The 22,140-nt window shown below is 35.0% G+C and overlaps 1 protein-coding gene across 1 annotated transcript in view; it reads right to left on the bottom strand.

The window, feature by feature from the left end:
* Positions 1-4,886, bottom strand: part of EYS (eyes shut homolog) — a 701,217-nt gene extending 696,331 nt beyond the window's left edge. The window contains exons 1-2 of the mRNA XM_058021581.1: positions 4,130-4,886; positions 1,885-1,998 (exon numbers count right to left, since the gene is read on the bottom strand). Of these exons, the coding sequence (XP_057877564.1) occupies positions 1,885-1,998; positions 4,130-4,886 (871 nt within the window). The remainder of the gene's footprint in view (positions 1-1,884; positions 1,999-4,129) is intronic.
* Between the last annotated feature and the right edge of the window lie 17,254 nt (positions 4,887-22,140).

The following is a 22,140-nucleotide window of genomic DNA, read 5'->3' as shown; positions in this document are numbered from 1 at the left end:
TGTATGCAATCTTGCTTGTATGTTTTGTTTTCTGTGTGGAAGTTCAATATCAACACAGAAGAATGTTTTGAATTTTCTGCCAATTTCACACAATTAAAATAGCATTCAAATTACAAAATTCATAATTACACAACTCACCTTGGCAGAGACTACAATACAGCTGCAACAGAGCAACAATAGGAAAATGTCTGTTTTCCTAAAAAAATGCCTTTTTCATATAGTAGTATTCTTTTAGGTAGCTATTCTCCAAATTGTCTTTGTGCTAGCAAACACCTTTATGCAGGACCATAGGAAGACTTAAACCACCATACTTGGTTAGTAAATAATTGTAAAATTATACTGTATGTTAGTCAATCAGTCCTGTTATACTACAGAAACAGAAAAAAAAAATTGTTAAAATCCTTCTTCTCCTAAGATACTTGTTCTTAGAAACAAGAAAGGTTTCCCCATTTTCTTTTGGCTAAGTGGAGAATAAAAAGTCACTTAGTTACACTCATAGTGTCCTTTTTTTCCTTGTCAATCCTTACCAGCTACTAGAAAGTAGTGTTCAGAGTGTCTTGCCCTCCAGTTGTTCAGAATATTAAACCATTTTCATGTCATTATGGATATGTATTTACTGTATATGGAAGTTCCTCCTGTCTCATTTCTCCCACCCCTAAGTATGTCAAAATTGCAAAGATATTTGTAGGGAAAATTTCAAAATGATGTGTCTATATAATTTGTGTGAAAGGGCAAAAGTCCTAAAGAGATATGGACCATGAGGGGGTGGAAAACCAGTTCCAGAAAACTTTACTAATGGATTTTTTTGTTTGAAAAAAGAGTGAGGTTTTTTTTCAGTTTTCTCAGAATTATGCTGACCATGATGCTTCTATAGTGAAAGAAAGGGAAGAAAGGGAGAATAGCAAACAGATTAACTAGGAATTTAGAATTCAGGAGGTTTATCCAATTTTTAAAAATATATTTCTATACAGACAATTAAAATATCAACAAGGATCTTCAGTCTTTCACTATGAAAATAAAGATTATCTCTTTGATCCCTCTAACTCCATTATGTTTGTTTGTTTGTTTTAACTCTTCATTTCAATGTAATGATTTCTTTATATTCTATAATTGACAAGATAAGTGATGTTTCCAAGAAAGATACACTTTGAAAATTTTACTGTCTTTGGATACTCAAGAGCTAGCTTTATACTTAGCTCTTTCTTAAAGAATGTTCTTCTGAGTGTTACTACTTTTCTCACATCTATACATTGATCGTCTGTTGTGAAGCACAAGAATAAACAGTTTTTCATTGCTACCCTAATCCTCCAAAAAAGTGTTTGCAAGAGGATGGTTTTAGATACATTTTTTTAATTCAGCTTTTCTTATGAAAACATTTTATTTGTCCCATATATAGTAAATAAACCACTTATCTTCTTCCTTTTTAATCAAGTTGCACCCCTAAATCATGACATTATTGACTCTTTGGATTATTTCCATCTTAAATTTCTAGTACCTATGAGAGGATAATGAAATTAGGAATAGAAATGTATTCAAATTCATCCATCCAGGATGAGTTCTGAATCTTGATAACTCTGTATTTGAGAACCAGGGAGTCAGTGATTAAGAGTCTTCCTCTGTTATACTGCCACTAGAAGAAAGGTACTTGTGGATGGCATCTGATTATGAAAAGCTTCTATAATTTATATGTTTTTACTTCAGTAAATGAATAATTTGGAAGTCTGATTTTTATATTTTACAAAGCCTATTTTTACAAAATCTAAGGATATGTCAATCTGTGCAATAATCATCAAAAATAAATGTTTTAATAAAGCAAAATTTCATGCCATTACTATAACAGATAAAATTATTATTGTAAGACAGGAAAAAAAAGATGTTTCCTACCTGTAAAGCCCTTGTCACACTCACAAAAAAAAGTGTTTGGAGTAACATTGATGCAGTTACCATTGAAACATGTGGATGGCTGGCATTGTCCAACTATTTCTGTGCAATTTTTACCTGTGTCAAAGGAATAATAGGAACATTGGAGTTTAGTAAATATTTAGGGAGTTTGGTGAACATTTTTTAAATGTCAAATTTATAGCTACAATATGGATAGGCAAGTGGATAAAAAGGTATTTATGCCAACATTGTTCATTAGTTTGCACCAAACTTACCGAGCTTCTAAGGAAAGCAGAAAGATATTAATCTACTTTTATGCTCACATACTATGCTTAACCTCATCTAACATATAGTGAAAAATTTACATATACCTTAAAAGGCAGAAGAGCTACTAGAACTGTAGTATTTTTTTCTTTTTAACATGAATTTAACTTACAGTTTCTTTCAGCATTGAGAACAAAGGATGTCCTCATGTGGAGTGGAAATATGATATTTTTTTTAATAAGCAGCTTTCTGGAAATTACATTCCAGTTATAAGTTGTTTATGCTATTATAGCATACAAGTCTAAATACCATTTAATTATGCTTGCCTCTTGAATTATTACCATTACATTATTCACACTTCAAAAAGTGTTCAAATTTCTAATAGACTTTATGTTATGGGAGGAACTTATTCCTCCCTTACTCTTGTGTAGGCCTGCCCATAATATATGGTGATTTAGTCTCCTAATTCTTCTTGTTTGCATCCAGTTTATTTATGAGACCAGTGTTGTGAGCTGATGACATTACTTAAAACTTTCCCATGTAGGCTAAAAAAAATGTTTTAAGCATTGCTTGTTGATAGCATTAAGCATGATGATTGCTTTTAACAGAATTGCTTCCAAATTTTTTTCATTCATTTGAGTTCAATTAGTACCAGACGCTTTTGGTACTGTTATTTTCAAAGCATTTTACACAGTCTCCGGTAATGATAAAGGAAATATAAAACATACTGCAGCATACCATCAATGTTTTCCACTATCTTATTACACCGTTCATAATTATAAAAAGAAATTCTCACAACATTGACTTATTCATACCTGCATAATCTTCCATTGGCAAATGCATTAGTAACCAAATTATTATGCACTTTGAAAAGCAATTAAAAATAAATTACAGCAATCTTTATGCAACATAAGCTTCATTTCTATGAAGTGTATTCTATGAACCTCACTCATTCTTAAGCCATCAGCTGTGCTTCATAGCATAGCATCACTATTGTGAGACCATAGAAATTCAGTACAACTGAGGAACATTTCAGGAATTCTGCTCCACAAGTACAAAAAAGTTACAATGATTCTTTTTTGATGAGAATGAATATTTCTGGTACTTTCTCTATTGTAGGAACAACATCCCCATAATTTTCTTAATCCATTTTTTTCCTCCATGAAATAAAGGTAATGGTTAGATAAGAGTTTACCCAGTTATGTTGTATTCTCTGGTACAGTAATCCAACCCCAAATTCAGTTTGTTCTGATGAGTTTTGGGTAAGTGCTGCAATATTTCCTAGGACGATTACTCGATTTTTGTTTTTTTCATTTGTGACATATTTTATTTGATAATAACAGTATGTTTAGCAAATTGCCTTTGAAAACAATCTCAGGGGACAGAACAATCTGGAAGAAAGTACTAAGTATTTTATTTTGCTTGCTCTTCTAAATTAAGGTTTGACCTTCCAGTTAAACTAAATTTTGATATAAAAAAATCACTAATGTAATCTGATAGGTCTTTAAATGAAAATGGAGGGGAGTTCTGACTGGTTGAATGAAATCATTATTCATTTAAACAAAATCACTCTTTTCTACCATTTTGATTAACCAGCTATTTTCGGGGGACCTTACTCCATATGATTTCTGTTGTTTGGTCTCACAACCTGAACTGCAGAATAAAAAAAGTAAACCAGTTACTTCTGTAAGTCAAGAAACATTTATTTATGTCTCATGCTTAAGTAGGAAAGAAGCACAATAAGAACTTGTTCTGTTTTTCTTTACAATGTATTTATGAATGTCTGCACGTACAAACTGTCTTCAAATGCCTGCACAGTCTCCCATAGGTGACACCATGTAAAAGAGACCCTGCAGGTATGGTAGCAGCCATGGGCAATCAAATGATACAAAAGTCTTGCTAGTGCTGTTCCTATTGTTTTATCACCTGTTAAGGAAAGTGTAAGATCTATATAATGCTTACCCCTAGAGGAGAAAAGAAATACCTGAAAATTTTGGAGGACATGTGCATTCGTAAGAATCTCCCGAAAGTTCTGATTTCTCAGTGCAGGAGGCATTGTTGTGGCAAGGCTTAGTGGAGCATATATCAAACTTCTGGCAGAATGTTCCCGAATACTGTGAGAAACAGTGGCAATTAAATGTTTTCTCCCAAACGTGGCTTAGACATTTTCCATGCCCAGAGCACAGCGGTGCACCCCGAGACTGTTGGCAAAGCTGCGGCTTCACGGTAACGTTCAGACGAAGGCCCATGTTGCACAAGGGTGGACCTCTCTTGTGAAGTTCTGCAAAGTAGTGAGTTCCAGCCCCAAGCCAGTTAGGGTCCACTTGGTGCAGTCCTCTTACCTGGCAAACAAAAATCAACTGCTCTTGGAGAAAACCAGCTTTAGGGCAGTTAATAAATTCTTCCTTGGAGACATTTACCAGATTCATTCCATAAGACTGAAAGGACGGCTCAGAGTAGATGAAGAGACTGTCACCTAATTGAAGCTGTAAAGGGCATATCTGAGGGATACTGAGGTTACCTTCTTCAGAGATTTCACCATGAATACTTTTATTCATATTCCAGCATTCAGCGTAAAAGTCTGAACAGACATTTTCCCTTGGTGTCCATTTTATTACAGTAGGTTTTGGTTCTGTTCTCCATTCAGTAATCATTTGTCTCTCACATATTACCTGCCCATTGACAATGCAAAGTTGAAGAAAGCACACTACCATGCAATATGCTGATTTCATAGTCATCATTTCACCTCACCAATGGAAGTTTCCTTTCACATATGCTTCATTACTGAGGCTAACTTCAGAACATTTGTTCCTGATGGTTCACATGTATTTTCCACGGCACCCTAGGAATTCAAACAGAGGAAAATATTTCTGTTATACAGAAATACAGTTTGGTATGAAATATTAAAACCACATTACAAAACAGAAAATGTACAACAAATCAAGGGCAACATCTAACTAGTCATGGGAAATTGGAATAAGTCAAATGAACCAATCAGAACTCCAACACTGTAAAAAAAGTCAGTTTTTTCCTATTTTTATTCCTGCTAAAAATTTGATATTTATTTAGTGCATTTCATTTTACTTGTGTGCACAAGTGATTGAAGGCATACTTTTCATGTTCCCTCCCTCTGATGATAAAATTAATGGTATTAAAGTTAAGATAGGGCATCTGCAGCAAAACGAGGAACTGTTTAGTTGAAGTTCTAGTCATAAACTTTAGCCATAAATATTTTTCTAATAATAATTTAATAGTTTATTATAAAACTAGATATTCAAAAGATGTAGGCCTGAGAATTTTTGCTTTTTAAAGAAAACATGCAATCACTACTCAACTCTTTTCTGTTCTTATACATTTAACAAAACCCTTCATTAAATCCTTAGTTTTCAAAGAATATGTTTGAAAAGCAAATGTCCTTAATGATATGCTTGAGACTTTTATGCATTACGGTCAAAGATGACAGATTACAGAGTCCTCCAGGACTATTTAATTTATAGACTAGCCTTTTCTATCCCTTGAATATATCTAGCAATTTTTATTGCATCAAGATGAGTGATTACAGAAAGAAAACCAAAATAAGATTATGAAGCTTCTGCTTGGAGTCATAATGAAAATGATGAAAACCCAATATTATGTTAAATACCTTTGAAATTTTCAATAGCTTTGCATTAGTAATTCCTTAATTTGTCTTAAATACAAAGCTTTTTCTCTCTTTTACTCTTTTTCTCCTTCAGTATTCTTATCTGACATTCTCAGATATCTCAGATATTCCCTTTTAAGATAGTGGCCGCTAAACTAATATTTACAAATGAGAAAGTTATTCTAAAGAAAACTTATCTTACAAGAGAAGCCATTCAATGTAAAAAAACAATAGCATTTATAGTCTGAAATTTGTTCCCATTGCTTTCATTTTTGACAGCACATGTAAAAATAATGTGGATGAATAGTTTTCTACACCCACACACATGTAGTTTTATTGGGTTTGCATGGCCTGGTTTTGGTAGAGGGAGGGTTAGAGGGATGGCTTTCTCAATGTCAAGCAGAGCCAATGCCAGCCAGCTCCAAGATGGAAGTGACATTGGTCAATACTGGACCAATCACAGAAATGGTGCTAAGATCTATGAGATAAAATTTTTAAGAAGAAGAAGAAAAAGTTATTGTGCTGTTGCAACTGAATCCAGAGAAGAGCAGAGTGTGAATATGTGAGAGGAGCAGCTCTGCAGACACCAAGGTCAGTGCAGAGGGAGGGGCAGGAGATGCTCCAGGTGCCAGAGCTGAGATTCCCCTGCAGCCCCTGGTGCAGCCCCTGGTGAGGCAGCTGTGCCCTGCAGCCCAGGGAGGGCATGGGGATGCAGAGATCCACCTGCAGCCCTGGGAGGCGATGCACACTGGAGCAGGTGGATGCCTGAGAGGAGGCTGTGAACTTGTAGGACATCCAGGATATCCATGCTGGAGCAGGATCCTGGTAGAACTTGAGGCCCTGGGAGGAACTCATGCTGCAGTAGCCTATTCCTGAAGGACAGAAAGTAATGGAAAATTATTCCTCACTGCAGCAGTTTGTAGACAACTGTTGCCTGTTGGATGGACTCACATTAGAGAAATTTGTGGGGAACTGTCTTCCTTGGAAATTGCCCATGCTGGAGCAGGGGAAGGACTCCTCTTCTGGAGAAGAGGCAGAATTAACCTGTGGTGAACTGACCATAATCCTCATTCCCTCTCTCCCTGCGCCACTGGGGTAGGAGGGAGCGCTGGGGAAGATGGAAGGGTGGGGAGAAGGTATTTTTAAGGTCTTATTTTACTTCTCATTATTCTGCTCAGATATTTTAGTAATAAATTCAATTAATATCTCTAATTCAAATCTGTTTTGCCCATGACTGTATCTGGTAAGTGATCATACTCTGTCTTTATCTCAAGTCACAAGCTCCTCATTATATTTTCTCTCCTCTGTCCAGTGAGGAGGAAAGTGATGGAATGGTTTTGGTGTGTGCCTGGCATCTACCCAGGGTCAACACACTACACTGGTTAATCACAAAAGGACATGTGGATTATGATGCAGCAGTGCATGATTTCCTTAAATGTCCTCACTTTCCCCAAAGATCTTCAAGTGTATTTTGGACCATACTGTGGACTAGGCTGAAAGGACAGAGTAAAGATACTGAAACCTTTAGTTGAAGAATTTTAAAAAACATAACAATCTGATGGCAATTATACAATCACATTAAAGGGTCATATTCAGTCTCTCCTATTTCTATCTAAATTGGGATGAAAACATCTAAAATGTAGCTATGTCCTATTAATAATATGCTGAACATGTGAACCTGTCCCAATGACCTTTGTGCAGCAGAGTGGCCAGCACTGTTTAAGATATCAGAAAAGTGTGGACTCTAACTAATAGTACTAACAGGAGATTGGAGTTAAGAATATTAAACTCAGAAGGAGTGCAAACTATATTTTGGCCCTTCTCCCAGAACAGTTTTCATTTTAATTTAATTACTGGATCCAAACTTTGCCTTCCAAGGGTTTCAGTACTCTAGCCACACAGCTCCAAAGCTAGGCAAGTATGTTAATACTAATTTCCTCTCTCTGCTTCTGTATTTTCACCCCTGGGGATTAACTCCCCATGGTAAGAAAGAAAGAAAGGGCACAGATCTGCAAAAAAACTACTATTCTTGCTGCTGAATACTCATAATCTTTCGATTTTGAGACCACTCCATTATCTTCATAATCTCATGATGTTCAAAGATACCATTGCATAAAGGGGTATCATATGTGTGGTTTGGGTAATTTAGCAGTTTTTTTTTTTCTTTTAAGGTAGCAGTCTTGAACTATTATGTTCATTATAACTGCTATTACATCTGTTACTGTTATCAGGTATAGAAGTCTATGGTCTGTATTATTGCATAGATTCATAAATCCTACATTCAGCAGCCTATCTTTTCATACCTGTTTCATAATGAGATTTTCTCAGGTGTTACTAAAATAGGCCTTTACAAAAGGTTATTTTTCCTTTTAGACACTTCAAAAAGAAAGCTGTGGCATGTCTAATGCAGAAGAGTCCTTCCCCCGGACATTTTGTCCTTCATTCATGTAAATATGCATCATTCTGGTGTCATATACAAGTTTCATTTTTATTGGTAATGAAAATGTTCTTAATAACAATATTTATATAGGATAAATCTGAACTATTTAAAAATAAGTGGTTGGTAGCATTTTAACAGTTTTTATTCTTCACAAAATAATTATTAGCCTTCATGCATAAGAAAATAAGAAAAATTCAATAAAAAATATGAAGGTAGCCTTATAACCAATAATAATAAACAAAATAAAATTAAACAAAATTAAATAACAAAAACATCTTGTAAAAGCAGTGAAAAAAAACCTGAAGGAATATAGAAAATAAATACCAAGAGATTGATTTTTAGCAATAAAATAATGAAGGAAACAAAATTATGGAGTGAAGAGTATAAAAAGTAAAAAGCTCTGTATGAAATACAGTTATAATATAGAAAATCAGCAAAGAAATTAAATAACTGCAAAATGCTTATGCCATCTCATGAGATAAAATGATGTCATGTGATGAAATTTGAAAGGGATTATGACAACTGTTATACCTTACATCTGCTTTTGGCAAGGACAAAATCTTCCTATTTATAAGCCCAGCTGGCTCCATGCAATTGATGAAGTCTAAGAAAATTTCAAGAGTGGGATTTGTATGGACACAGAGATACTTGAAGAAAATCAAACTCTTGAACTTATAAAAGGCTGGGTAAAGAGTCGCACAATGCTCTATTTTGCGCTAGAGGAGAATAAAGCTGGTAGATTAAAACAAAACTTCAACAAAAATTAATCCCAAATTATCTGCATTCTTGTCTAGCATTTTAAGGATTATGTATTCTTTCTATTAATAATTGGTATTACATACTAATAACAAAAAATACAGTGCATTATAAGTGAGATTGGAGAAACACCCACGGATGATATTTGACTTTAACAACTTCTCAGGAAAAGAAAATCTGTCAAAAAAGAGAACAACCAGGAAATGTTTAGTAACATCATGCCACCATGTTTTGGCCAGGAATGAACCTCCTCTTTCCACTTTCCCACATGTTGCATGACCCCTTTGTTAAATTCCTTCCTGTGCTTGAGCAGCTTTGGTAGAATGGACTGCAACCTTGTATCAAAGAGATATGAGGTAAGTGAGAGGGTGCATTTCTGGTGTGTATTTAAAAACATCAAATTTAGGCATGATGTAATAGGTATATATAATAAAGGAAAAACCATAAATTGCAATGCCTGCAAAATTTTACTTCCACTCTCTGCCTTTGCAATATGCACAATATTCTAAATTATTTACCAAGTGGTCCTTTGTACCTTTTTATTTTTCACCACACAATTAATAAATCTTAGTAAATTCTGCATTATTTATGCCAATCCTAATTACTTGCAAATGATTCCTTGTTTACTAGACAACGTTTAAAACATATGGCATTTGTTTAAACAATATTGAACTTACTAGACGGTGACTTTGCCAACATCTCAAAATACACAACCCTTATTTCTACATTATAGTTATACTGTAAATATAGACAGAGTAGTGATGCAGACAGCTTTGAACTTGCTTATCAGGGTTTCTGATGGCTTGTATTTAATGGTAGGCATAACAGTATTAAGCCAGGGAATCTTACTTTAGTCTAATTTACTGTTAGCTGCCATGGTTTAACCCTGTCTGACAACTAAAGCCACAACAGCTGCATGCTTATTTCCACCGATGGTGATGGGGGAGAGAGTCAGGAGGGTAAAGATGAGAAAACTCTTGAGTTGCAACAAAGACAGTATAGAGGTAAAGCAAAAACTGTGCATACAAGCAAAGGAAAACAAGGAATTCACACCTTCTCACGGGCAAGCAGGTGTCCAGCCATTGCCAGGACAGCAGAGCTCCATCACACATAGCGGTGACTTGGGAAGAACAGCACTGTAACACTAAAAATGCCCCCTGTTGTCCTTCTTCCCCCAGCTTTATCTGCTGAGCACAACACCCTACATTGTGTATGGAATGGTATGGAATATCCCTTTGGTCACTTAGGGTCAGCTGTCCTAGCTGAGATCCCTCCCAACTCCTTGTGTACACTCAGATTCCTCATTGTGAGGTGAGGAGCAGAAAAGACCTCAGCTCTGTATAGGCACTGATTGTCAATATCTAAAACATCACTGTGTTATCACACTGTTTTCACCACAAATCAAAAGCACAGCTCCACACCGACCCCTATGAAGAAAATAAAGTCCAATCCAGTCAAAACCAGCTCACAAGCCAGCCTAAAATTCTGTTTAGCCATTCTGATAGTGAGAAAAATGATCACAGAAACAACACCCTACACAAGCAATCTTTGTGCCCACTCTCAAGTGTCTGGAGTCTGTCCCAGCTCCTCCAGGATACACGAAGGGGGTTTTGGCGTAGTATGTAACACAACTTCTGCTGCCCTTTGCTTAGTGCTTGTGATACTTGTTTCTACACTCCTAGGACATTAAGTTGACCTTGGCTGAAGTCTCTGAGGATGTCCCTACCCCCATGTCATAATGTCTCTGCACAAACCTCTCCAGCCCCTATGAGCTGCCAGTGCCTTCCATAGGTGTGCCTGAAAAGGGTCAGGAGTCCCTCCAGCTTGACGACAGCTTTGCACAGACGAGTTTCCCCATCGAGAGACTTCAGGAAACATCTGTGAGGAGCTGAAGGTAGTTGGTGGCCTGATTTCACAAGAACCCTACCACTCAAAACCAGTCCCCTAAGCCTGTGTTACCCCACATGGCTCTCATTTACTTCACTCACAGTTTTGCATGCCCAACGAAACAGTATGAAGACTAAAAATCTGCCAAAAAGGCAGTTGAAGAAGTTATAGAAGAGAAACAGATCCTCGAAAAACTGCTTCAAGTGGCATGGCTTCCCCTAAATAAATCTATAAATGCACACTCTTTTAACCTGTTTTCTTTATTATAGTTTTTTTCTAAGACCATGATGATGCCCCTATGTGACCATGAGTGCGACCTGCAGAGCTCAAAGAGTGAGTAAAGAAAATTATCTGTAATGGGAGATTGCAGCTACGATGTACATTAGATAAATAGCATGACACAGTTTAAATAAAGATTAAATTTCTATGTAGAATCTATTACTGTTTCATGGAGCAGTAGGTTGAAAAACACAAAAGGCAAGGCAACTTTTGATGTGATTCTAGTCAAGTTTGTCTCTTTAGAAGTGGCCATCATGTATTTGAATTCAAAATGCCTGCAGAAAGAATTAAATTTAAAAAATGTCAACAGTTGTCCTCAGTTTCTAAAAGAGAAACAAATAATGAGTTAATTTGTTAAAAGAATGCTTAAAATTGGGCAATGCTATTAGGTACCCAGGGGAAAACCAGAAATTATATAAAGATACTGTATTAAAATAAATTTAAAAATAGTCAGGGCTTGAAATAGATAAAAAGGAGCGGGTATATCTAAGAGTGTGGGAAGAAAAGCAAGAAGCAGACCTTACAATCTGAAATTTCCTGTTAATAAACTAAATAAAAGCATCACAGAACTTTACATGTTCAATGCCAAAAGAGATTCATATGCAAACACTAGAGGGGAAAAATATTCCAAGAGCAAGTAACAGCATCAAAATCAACAACAAATCTCTAAAAAGACAACAGTAATAGAAATTCCAATAGAGACTCTCCATGACCAACAAACGTTCTAATGATGAACTTATTGTTCGGTTATGATACAGTGTCATACTAGATCATATTGACACTCAGTGGTTGCAGTACAAACTAGAGAAGAAAAAAACAATATCCCATGCTAGTCAAAATTACATTCTCTCTTGTCCCACTGATCACTCTGCTGAATTTCACAGCTGTGTTGTATTCACTCATGATGCTTATGGTGCCTGGGGATAAAATCAAAAAGCTAGAAATATTAACAATGGAAACTGTTAAGGAAAATACTATGTTCTTGTGGTGAAATTCCTTTCCACTGTTTCTTAATCTACATACTAATTTATGTAGGTCATATTTAGTTTATTGCACTACAGCTGTGTTAAAGGAGAGAAGGCAGAACTAGTTTTAAACATATTTTGTCATTTAACACTGCTGTATTTGACAACACAAGGTCCACAATCATGGACAAGAAACCTTGAGCCTTTATTAGTTATAGCCCAATCACAGAACAAGGTCCTGGAAGTGACCATCAAGGATAATGATAAAGAGCATTGACATTCATTGAAATATGTATGTAGTATTTACTTCAGTTAAATTCCCTCAAACAGTTTGTCTGAATAGTGTTATATAAAGAATGAAGTCAAAACAGATAGAACAGGATACACATTTTTCATGTCCATCATCATGCTGCCTTTCATTTGGTTTTTAAACTTTGAAAGTATTTAGTCATGCCAGTAAAGCATGTACACTCATCTTTAAAGTAAAACCAGGATTTTGAAGGAAAATGCATGAAAATTATGATGGGTGGAGTAAAACTGCAAAAGTATTCTAAATGCAATAAAAACGTTTACTGTATTTTCTTGATTATAGAAGCAATATGTATATTTAAACTGGATTATCTCTATTTCCATTTCTTTGAGGTTTTCAAGTTCCTACAGCAGGTATTTCAGATGTACATTTACAGTAAACTTTTTGTTAACATCAAAAATATGCTTCTGAAGCAAACTTAAAGTTACCACCACATAGCACGTTTTAGTTTACTTAAGGCAGCAATCTCAAAATAAGTGAATCTTCAAATGGACCAAACTTGAAAGAAATGCTTGAAGAATGTACCTGATACACCCCAGTGAGTATGGATGGTTGATCCATATGTGTAAGGCTAGTCAGCAGGAAAACCCCTACATGAACAATAGCATGAATATAATTTAGTGGTATCAGGTATCTTCACAGCTTCCTGGCTTCACTTTTAAAGTCCTCTCTTATCTCTCCATACTGCTTGAAAACATAGGCAAATCTGTGAACTGAATGTGAACTTAAATAGAACTAGTTTCTTAACATATTTAAGGAGTTAAATTCTATTGTATTCAAAATAATTGATCCTTAATTAGAGCAAAGGAATTAAGATCAATCTCCCTGAAAAATAGCACAAATCTTGAAAGGAAAATTAATTTTTATCAACTCCAGATAATACAGACTAAGTGAATTCCATTCAATACTCTTGTAGAGAAAGAATTAACTTGACTTTTTCTTACTTAAGGAGTCATATTATTCAAGGATGTCATGACTATTACAGTCCATTGTGTCCAACTTTAGTTGAGGCTAGATAGAAAGGAAGAATAAGATAATTGGAGACTCCTAGAAGGCATAGAATCAAAGAATGCCTTTGATTGGAAGGCATCTTAAGGATCATGTAGTTCCAACTCCCTGCTGTGGGCAGAGACATCTTGCACTTGACCAGGTTACTCAAAGCCCCATCCAACCTGGTGTTGAACCCTGCCAGGGTTGGGGCACCCACAGTTATTGACAATCTGTTCCAGAGCCTCATCACCCTCAAAGTACAGACTTTCTTTCTAACATCTAATCTAAACCTTCTACTCTTTGAAACCATTACTCTTTGTCATATCACTGCAGTTCCTGATGAAGAACATCTCTCCATCTTCCTTATAGGCCCCCTTCAGACACTGGAAGGATATTATGATGTCTCCATGCAACCCTCTCTTCCTCAGGCTGAACAGCCCCAACCTTATCAGCCTACCATCACGGGAGAGCTCCTCTAGTCTCCTAACCATGTCCCCTGTAGTAGCTCTGAAGACAAGGAGACAGTGTTTGGAGACAATGCATGTCTCCAAACCAACAGCCAAATAACTATGGAAGCAAATAGGGATTGGTGGCAAGAACACGCTGTGAGAAAGGATTGGCGTGCCTGGAGAAGGAGCCTACAGAGGCAGGCCAGCACTTTTCTGGGACAAACTCCTGGAGAAGAGCGCAGCACAAACTGGGGATTGAGAAGCAGGCATGGACAGTTGACCAAATAAAGACCCTGTAGGGATCTCAAGACCACCAAAACCCCTCCAAACCCAGCATGATAATGCATTTGAACAGAAAGAGAGAAACTCAGCCCCAGGACAGGGAAGACTTAGGTGTAAAAAGGCATCTCTACAAAGCCCAGGTGATGTATCTACATATGGCCTTGTCTGATACAATGGCCATTCTTAACACCATGTGTGAACAGAATTGTAGAATCATAGAATTATTTAGGGTGGAAAAGACCTTTAAGATCATCAAATCCAGCCATAAACCTAACAGTGTAAAGACCAACACTGAGTGAACACAGGGAACACATACTCATTATAAATGACAATATTTACAATCTATGTTCCTAATAGGCTTCTTGAAATACACTAATATATTTGACAGAAGCTTCTGTTTAATGATAGAATTAATAAAGTCATTCCATAATTTAATATATTTTAAATTAAATATACAACAGTATATCTAGGCAACAAGAGAAATTGAATAATTGGTTTATTGTTGCTAGGATTTTGCAAGTTAGTACTTTGCAAGAATTAAATCATCACTGCTCCTCCTACTACTTTTTCACTTGCAGTGACTTGGAGGGATTGTCACTAGTCATAGAGAATTTAGCTAAGGCTTTTTACTTAACTTCTTAGCTGTATTCTTAAAAGAATTGAAAAAGAAAAAAGAGGTATTTAATGCTGCTTATTAGAGTTATAGATCATTTTCTGTGGTTTTAGTTACCTCCACCATAACCCTTATAGGAATTCACAAAATAAAGAATATGGGACAACTATTTTTCAGAGATAATAAAAATCATGAAAAATCAGAAAACTCACAATTTTCACCAATTGTATTTTGAAAAATCTGACTAAATAGGCAGATGAGTCAATCCTTCTAGATCTTTGGAAATCTAGATCTTAGGAAATCATTAACAATGAATATCAGGCAAGCCTTGTCAGTAACCTGAGTTCTAGCCATCTGAGTTAAGCTGCAGCAGGTATATAGGGAAAATCTTTTTCACATATGGCACAGAAAAGCAAAGCAAAATCTAAAGCTAACCCTTCCATTAGTCAAGGTGAGATGAATAGAATTTTAATCTAAATTTTGAAGAAGGTGTCATGTGGCTTGTATAAGAGAATTTCAGTCTTGATGTCAAAATGGAAGAGCTAACATGTTAAATACAGAAATTAACATGCAATTCTCCTAGAACATCAGCAGAAATGACTCTTGGGGAGTAACCAAGACTCTACAATAATCCTCAAAAGAGGATTTTAGCTGGTGGTGGGAAAAAAGCAAACTGTGTATAGGAAAAAATAATTGTATCAACATTATTCTCCAGATTCTCATCAGAAATAATGAACATAATGTGCTGTATTTTGCTGCAATAAATGTCTTTGTGTTCCTGAAAGAGTATTCAGACTTGTTACTTGGGAGGAGGCAGGTATCATCACCTGTTTTAGTTGCAGAAAAGCAATACAGCACAGAAAGTTTTATAAAACTGATGAGGTTACGCTTGTACTTAATTGCCTGGAAAGATCTGGTTTGGACCTCATGCTGCTTTCATTCAAGTGAGTATTTTATTCAACTGCACTTGCATTAGCAGTCAAAGCTGAAATACTTCTTGGCTCAGGGGTAATAGGATACTGATGCATCAAAATTTATTTTCATTGGTATCTGAAATTTGAGGGAGGTTCTCTTAAAGCAGCACTGCTCCAACAGTAGATTTTGGATCAGTAAAATACATTGATTTTATTCAGAATCTCATAACAACCTCAGAAAATTAATTTCTCACACAACTGTGGGAGATTCCTTGCTGTTGTCCTGATTACTCGTGAAAAAGGTGGAGAGATTTTAACTCTGAGGGAAGCATGCAGACTGCGATTTTCAGAGCACGTCAGAAAGTGGTTCAATGCTTCCTGCTAAAAGCACTTCATTTTCCCAGAAGGCCTTGGCAAAACTCAGCAGAGCTCAGGAGTAGAAATCAAACCAAACCAAACTACAAAAACAAAAACAACAAAACAAACAAACAAACACAAAAACAAAACAAACAACAAAACACAAACAGCCAAAACCCCCCACAACTCTTAGAGCACCTGACAAAGATGAAAACAATTTTTCCATAAATTGTGAAACCAACAACTGGTAAATGGCTCCTGACCCCAATCCAATTGCAGCTTTGAAATAGGTACACCACCTTTTCAGGTTTTTTTTTTTTCAGGAGTGAAATGGTTTTGAATTTCTAGGATTGCTAGAACGAGATATGTAGAAGTTAAGACTTAATCAGACAAGAAGTATTTTTAAGCAGCAACACTAATACCCACATGTAACTGAATGGTGTACTCTTTTCTATGATGCAGCAATTTTCAGAGGTTTTTTGGATGGAAAAACTACACTATTGTCTCTAGATAAGTTAAAAAAAATCAGTCTGTACTTTCTGTAGTCACTGAAACCTCCTCTCTTTCTTTCCAAGACCTCCCTGGCTCTGTTCATGCTTGGCAGTCCTTTATACTGAGGTTCTTCCTCACCACCTGCATTGTAAGAGCATCTTCAAAGCTCAGAAATGCAATTGAACAAAGCGGCATCTTTTCCTCTTTTCACAGAGATATTTGCATCCGTCCATTGAGGCAGGAAATGCACATTACTCTATTCTCTGCTGCCCAGCCACACTTTTGCACATTTTGAAAAAAACCAAACCAAACCAAACAAAAACAAAACAACAAAACACGGGGAAAAATTAAAATTTGCATCATCTTTCAGAAGCTGAGGGAGACAGAAGTAGAAACTTATAAAATCAATTGGTCAAGCTGAGAACTTTGTAAGTCTGAAAAGAAACCAGAGGATATATTGTCCACCTCTTGATAAGAGTGATTAAAAGAAACTATTTAATCTAAACTGTATAATTTAAGTACTAGGGGAAAAGTTTCTGGGTTTTCAAGTTTTATAATACTAATTTTGGCACTAAAAAATGTTATACGACATTTATAATGAAAACACTGGAATTTTTTTTCCTAAAGTTTTTTAGCCTGAGTTAGTAATAGCATCAGTCATGGTGCTGCCTTTAGCATACAGAGCTTTTAAGAAGACTTAAAATCAATGTTTAACATAGAGCAAATTTGGAATATTGTATTAACAATTATGCAAATTATATCTTAAATTTAATTCAATTTACAGTAGGTAAAGTGTTATCCAAAGTTTTTCAGAATGTTTAATCAACATTCTAGAAGTTATGACATATATGTAAGTCACATTAATTGCATTTCTACAATTATGTAATGAAAAAGGTATTAGTATAATATGCAATGACTAACTCATCAGGAAATTCACCTCACATAATTGGGATTTACAATCTAATTATGTTTTATTCTCACTTCTGTGTCCTGTAAGTTTTCTGGTATTTTGTCAGCTTGTTTTGTGCATAAGCATTCTTATTCAAAAGACAGGATCTGTTTAAAACATTTTGTCTATTGAATTCCATAACATTGCAATTCATGAGCTATTCTTGGAAATTTGAATATCTGTTTGAGGCATTTGCAATTACTTTTAGTTTATGTATGATTTAATTCATGATCTTGCATTTTTCAATAGCATTACTCTACTTTTCCATCTGTGAAATTCAATTTTCCCAAATTGTTTTCACTTCTTATAGTCCTTTATCAGAATTAAGCATCACTGTCTCTTAAAAACTGCATATCTGAACAATATTTCTTATTTGGTCTCTCAAAAAAGTACTGGGTTTGCAAGTTATGTTATATAAAATAAAGCAAATTTTCTGCATTATACAAATAGTGCCAGCATATATATTTCTCAAATCTAGAATATGTCACATTTCAGAACACCTAGTCTAGGAGTTGCCTATTATTTTATTAATCCTTCTTTGCATAGTGCATTGTCAAGCATCATGTGTAAGTGCAGACAGAAAAATTCTGAAGGAAACTTGGATTTTTATTTAGTACATAATTCCTGAGAATACTTAGGCAATTTTATTTTGTGGAATGATAGCTGAATTTTTATTGGTTCCTAGGTCATCTGGAAGACTGAAGTGTTGGAATAGATAAGTTATTTCATTGCTAATTAAGATCTGTAGCACCTGGGCTTGGTTCCTGTGGAAAAGACCAGCTATAAAAATGACACTTAAGATAGGGAATCAAAAATCAAAGTTAAAGTATTACAGTCAAGGAGGTGATACTTATGTCAACCTACAGCTGTAAGCTGTTGGTAATAGAATTTCCAGCTCTAATGACATAAATGTCATTTGAATTTACAGTTCTATATTTGGCTTTCTCAGAATCTCAGAATGGTTTTGAGGACCCCCTGAGATCATTTTGTTCAAAACTCCTGCTCGAGCAGGACCGTCACGTTGTGAATATGCACGCACATGGGGGAGATTTTCACAGCCTCCCTGGGCAAGTCTCCCAAGTATTTGACCACACTCACAGTAAGAAAAGTGTTTTCTTTTGTCTTTCTAACTTAATATGTGTCTTCTCTGTGTCATTACATTTATTAATCTCTACTCATTAGTTATGAGGCATATTATTGCTGTAGATGATGATATAACGAGATTTTAGCCCATTGACTTGCACAAATGTAGAAAAAATATCTATTGCCATGTGTCTTAAACTCAGTCTGTAAATTAAAAAAATGTTACAGAAAATATTTATAGCTGAGTCAGAAAGTTACTGACTTTCCTAGAAAGTCATTAAAAATGTATCTACCTGCAGACATTCAGTGTCATCCCCCTTTTTCTCTCCCCCAATACTATTTCTTCATATTTTTTGATATGGCACATATTATTCTTGAACGATTTCTGTATTCTCACCATATAGTGGTTGAAAGCCTCCTAATTTCCTTACTACATCTTACTAATTTCCCCCATTTACAGCTGTTTTTTGAGTTGCACATTTGCTCTTGTTCTATTCTTAGGCCTTGCCTTGGGGATGCACCTTTGAACTTCCTTTGTGGAAACACTTTGCCATTACAAAGGGACACATTTAAAACTCTTGGTGCTTTGACTCCTAAAACCGTGAAACCAAGACCTGAAAGAATTAAGGCCGAAACTCTGGCCTGACACTGGCCTCTTAGTATAAATCCCATCACACAGATAATCCTCTTAAATAGTTCCTTTTTCCATGATCATACTTGTAGTTGAAATAGAAAATTATTTTAATCCTTTAAGCAGTAGAAGTACATTAAATTCAATTCTTTCATATTTATAGTGAAATTATGTAGATACACGGCATAAGAGAAGCAAGAGAAACCACCTGATTTATTACAGAGCCACCTCAACTTTTTTTTCATAGGTTGACTGCATATAGAATAATTAGAGCAGTACAGATATGCTCCAGAATGAAATGGAAATAAGTTGACTTCTTAGAAAAAAAGTCTTAAAAATTCTGGTAAGTCACGATTAGCAACATGCATTCACCTGATTTATTTGCAGGGTTGATCCAAAAATATTCAATTTTTTTAAACATTTGGAGGAGAATTTTCTTTCTATAAATTTTGTTAACTTGCTAGGTTTCTTTAGAAACCTAGAAGAGGAAAACTTGTGAAAAAAATGTAAAATATGAAAAAAATGTAAAAATAAGATATTCAAATATACCATTTCATAGTATTTTCCTTTTTCAAATAGTTGTTTCACTTTTGGGTTTTCTTGCATTTCTTTTCCCCTTTGTATTCTTTTCCATTTAAAAGGGGAGAAAAGAGAAAAGTATATGAAAAAAATAAAATCTTTTTGGTTTTCTAGATATTTCATTTTCATCTGTTAATAAAATAACAATAACCCCCAAAATTTACATTTGTATTAATTACAAATAATTACATATTTCTGTCAGTACAATGAAGGTTTTTTTTTTCCACTAGCTCATTCCCAAAATTGTCTTTGGGTTCTAACCATCATCTCACCCCCACATAATCAGTGTTAAGTTGAATTAATTGAGAAGTGATGTATTTCTACATTTTTCTTTGTAACACTTACTGCATTTATCAAATTTTTTGTTTAGATTTTTAACTATTTTTTTCATTATGTGACAAAATTTCCTATTAGTTGTCGCAGACATCTTTTCATTAAAATCCTTTCGTTAGGACTTTTTCCTGCTGGAGCTGAGAAGCTTCAGCAACAAATGTGAACAATGGTTATCTGCTGCTGTGGAATGCAACAGGTGGATCCGTGATTGGTCTCCTGGGGATGTTTGGATTTACTGACCACTCAAGGCAGAGCTGCTCTCACTCTCTGCTGGGACACAGACCTTTGTTATTCATTCTTTTCTATTCTTAGCTTAGCCAGCCTTCTGAGAACTTTTCCTTCTATTTCTTTTTAGTATAGTTATAATGTTTTATATATATCATAAAATAATAAATCAAGCCTTCTGATTATGGAATCAACATTCTCGTCTCTCTCTTCACCTGGAAACTCTTGTGACCATGGTCACAATTAGTTGTTTGCTTTTTGCATATTTGAGTAGAGAAACAATTCACATGGCTTCTCATTTCATTTTTGCCAGAGTTTACTGTGCTTTGCCTTGGCACAATGCACTATCTCTGCACATTGGAAAACAGGTAACTGTTCCAGAAGTAAATGAGGTCTCCTCACTTTGAAAGGTATGTAAGGTTATTTAATATTCAAATGACACACAAACCTAACCAGCCAACCAAAGAGAAGAAAACACACCAAAAAACCCAAACCAAAACAAAAAAAAAACCAGCCAAACAAAAAAACCCAAACCAACCAAGCAGTCTTTTTCAATCATTCAATTTAGTAGCATAGTAAAGAAATTAATCTCCTAAATCTCCTAAAGCATAACACCTTGCTGACTTCTGTATTATTACATATTCCCTTTTCTTGTCCTTTTTATCCGTCCTCCATTTCAAAAATAAATAGACTTGTGAGAACTCTTTTGTGGTTTGATAACAAATTTTTGCAATGGGTATTTTTAAAAAGACATTCTATTCTTATATTCAGTTTTTTGTTATATTCTATTTAAAGTATCATTCCAATATGAGACATAGAGCTTGGTATCTATGAAGCACATTAACTAAGCCAGGCAGCTTCTCTAAAAAAAAGCTTTATAGTAGAATTATATGTAGGCATATGTTGCATTTGGAAATACTCTTAAACTGATGCTCATTATCTTAGACTGAACATTTAATGCACTCAAATAACCCTGTAGTTTTTCATTTGGGCTTACTGAACAGATGTAATACTGCATTTTTATGCCAGAAAGAAGTTTTAATTTGATTAATAACAGTAATAACAGTAGAAATATTTGTGGCAGTTCATATTTTGATGGCATATATACAATCTTATTTTTTCCTAGTCTTGAAATTCCATTGATTTTTCCTAAAGATTATATTTCTAAAGTAATGTAGACAGCACATTATTCAGTGATAGTAGGGGAAAAAAAACCAGAAATTTCTATTTTTCTGCATAAATAATTTTAGAATCATAGCTGACAATCAACGGACCATTAAAAAATATCACAGGAAAAAACAAAAGAATATTACACAAAAGTGTGCTACTAGCTAACTGTCAGGATAAAGTACTTCAAAAAAGTCACATTTCCTCATAAGGTAGTTCAATTAAACATTTAATTATTTAGACTCATTGGTTTGACAATAATTTTTGTTACAGGAAAGGTCAGTATATTATATTCTATTTTGCTGTACATATTTCTTGACTGAAATAGGCAAACATAAACTTACTACCTATTTTAAAATTCGGATTAATTTATTTGTGGCATGGAGCAGACACTGCGTAAGAGCAATCACAATAGCTACTTAGAGGCATTTGTTACCATAAAGAATCCCTATCCTTCCTGTTCTTAAAGAGAAATTCCTAGAATTAGGAACTTGGTGTACAGCTAGTAAATTTCTTCAGGAATATATCCTACATTTGCTAAAAAGGGCAACAAACAAAGCCTATGTGAATAAAACTCTCTCAAAGTAAACATGGAAGTTTGCAACATAGGAGATTTTTGTCTGGAGAGGAAAAAAGCTGTAAACTTAGATGTAA

Source organism: Melospiza georgiana, chromosome 3 (assembly GCF_028018845.1).
Source record: "Melospiza georgiana isolate bMelGeo1 chromosome 3, bMelGeo1.pri, whole genome shotgun sequence".
In the NCBI taxonomy this organism is placed as follows: domain Eukaryota; kingdom Metazoa; phylum Chordata; class Aves; order Passeriformes; family Passerellidae; genus Melospiza; species Melospiza georgiana.
Note: the sequence above shows the minus strand (reverse complement) of the source record. Positions and strands in the feature narration are given on the sequence as shown.